Here is a 2,255-nt window from a genome sequence, read left to right on the forward strand (position 1 = left end):
ACTTTCAAAAACGAGCTAATGTTAAGAGAGCCAGAAACGCGGCATCAATCCTTGGAATCGCGTTGGTTTCGATCAAAAATTGACTGTCAACAAGACACTTCTATTGAAAAAGTTGACATTCACAGTTGCCAATGCGCAATTTGAGACATTGCAATGTCAGTTTTGACAAATTGTGGAAAGCTGTCAACGCGGGCTACATCCATTGAATCGAGGCGCTACTTGTCAAAATTTGACAATCAACAACATGCATATAAGGAAAGAGTCGACGTTGACAGTTTCCAGAGCCCACTTTGACACATCGCAATGTCACCTTTGACACACATTATTGGCGGATTGTTGCATGATATGAGATATTGACGGGAAAAAGTGAATCGGCCAACGCCACTGGATGAGTACCTGCCGCCCGCTACCGTGGCGAAGAACAGGTTCCGTCAACCTGCCGGGGCATCAAGTGGCGGGCCCGTCGAAGCCCCAGATTGCCCCGGAGCGGCGGTCTCGACGCTCAATCCACTTCACAACACGGGGAATTCGCTCGGTTGAAAATGAACGAGAGAAAAAAAAGGAAGCACCAGAAGAAAAAACCCAAGAGGAAATTGAGCAGGTTCATCAATCCTCGGCGGTCACCCTGCGCTTAAGAACCCTGCCCAGTTGCGGAGCGCTAATAAGAAAAGGTGGGGCCCCAGCTAGACAATATATTTCACGCACCGATCGCTAATCATCGCCTGCGAATCTTTCGCCACCATCTCGGAAGCAATTGCTTCAATTATTGCCATCTTGATGGTGGCTGCGGTGCAGACAGGAAAAAACCAGTCGATCGCGACTGCTTTACATCTTCACTGAGAGGGCGGCGAACAGTGCACGCACCCTCTGGGCGAACTTGGAGGACGTTGCGAAGTCCTTCTTCAACACTTCCAGAATCGAGCAGGACGCTTCCAGTTCGGCGCGTTCTTCCGGAGTCAACAGCATCAGCTTGAGCACCACTTGGGCCCGATACAGCCCGTACGGGCTGTACTTGTTCCAATGCCGCTGCAACGTTTCATAGCTGAAGAGCTGGAAGTTGGAAGATATTTTAGTTGGCTCAAATGAAGATGTACAGAATGGAGGACCGGCTGGAAAATGTTTTGAAGTTCCAACTTTAGGAAAAAACAAAATTTACTACACGAAAACACTGGGAATGGTGAAATGGGGAGGCAGTTTAGGGGTTGAAACGGGTTTTTGCGAATTGCGGCAAAACCTGACCACCTAGCTGAAGACCTGCGATGGCAAAGTTGTGGATAATACAAAAATCTAAAATTTTTGTTTCTAACATGTTTTGACATAACTTCAAATTAACCGTCAAAATTGCCAAAACCTATTTTTCAATTTTGATTTTTTTTCTCGCGCATAAATGGTTTAACCTACAAGAAAATTTGTCAAAATATTGTACCGTGGATGGCCAAGTATCAAACTCTTTCTTCAGCTTCCAACTTTTATTCACCTCGGTATAACTTTAAATACGGAACAGGAACAAACTAACTTTAAAGTTACCAGAAAAAATTTAGACAATTTCGAAACCTTGGTCTATAGAAAACCTACTCATACTAACCGATATTTGAATTGAAAAAGGTAACGTAAAAAGTCTATATAGAGCAAAAATAATTTGTAATCAATCTAATTTTTCCAAAGAAAAACAATTTATAAAAGGAATTCTAAATTTCAATAATTATCCAAATTCTTTTATTGAAAAATGTTTTAACGAAATTGAATTCCCACGGACAAAACAAAATCAAAATAAACCTATTACGAACCTTTTCATTCCATTTATTCCAGGACTTTCAGATCAAATTAAACGAGTAGGTAAAAAATTTAATATTAGGACTATCTTCAAAACTGAAAATACAATTAGAAGTAAAATTTCAGTAATAAAACCTCATGATATAATTGAAAACACAAAAAATGTAATTTATAAAATTCCTTGCTAATGCAATAAATTTTATATAGGATAAACCTCGAGACCATTATACACAAAAGACTCAAAGAACACCAACCATACATAAAAAATAGAGAATATCATAAATCACACATTTGTCAACATGCATTGGATAATTGCCATAAAATTCAATGGAATAATTCCACAATTTTAACAAAAGAACAATCCACAGAAAAACGTAAAATTAATGAAAGCGCACTAATTTTACTAAATCAAAATAATTGTGTTGCTTCATGTTCATTTAATTTAAGTCATACATGGTTATCTATGCTAAAATCTGAAGTAG

The 2,255-nt window shown here is 39.2% G+C and overlaps 1 protein-coding gene across 1 annotated transcript in view; it reads right to left on the reverse strand.

The window, feature by feature from the left end:
- Nucleotides 1-676: 676 nt before the first annotated feature.
- Nucleotides 677-2,255, reverse strand: part of LOC109541731 — a 4,601-nt gene continuing 3,022 nt past the window's right edge. Inside the window, exon 5 of the mRNA XM_019910663.2 lies at nt 677-1,050. Coding sequence (XP_019766222.2) covers nt 826-1,050 — 225 coding nt within the window. The 3' untranslated portion in view covers nt 677-825. The remainder of the gene's footprint in view (nt 1,051-2,255) is intronic.

Source organism: Dendroctonus ponderosae, unplaced genomic scaffold (genome assembly GCF_020466585.1).
Source record: "Dendroctonus ponderosae isolate FM_Combo_2020 unplaced genomic scaffold, Dpon_F_20191213v2 Dpon_F_20191213_9, whole genome shotgun sequence".
NCBI classification, from domain to species: Eukaryota; Metazoa; Arthropoda; class Insecta; order Coleoptera; family Curculionidae; genus Dendroctonus; species Dendroctonus ponderosae.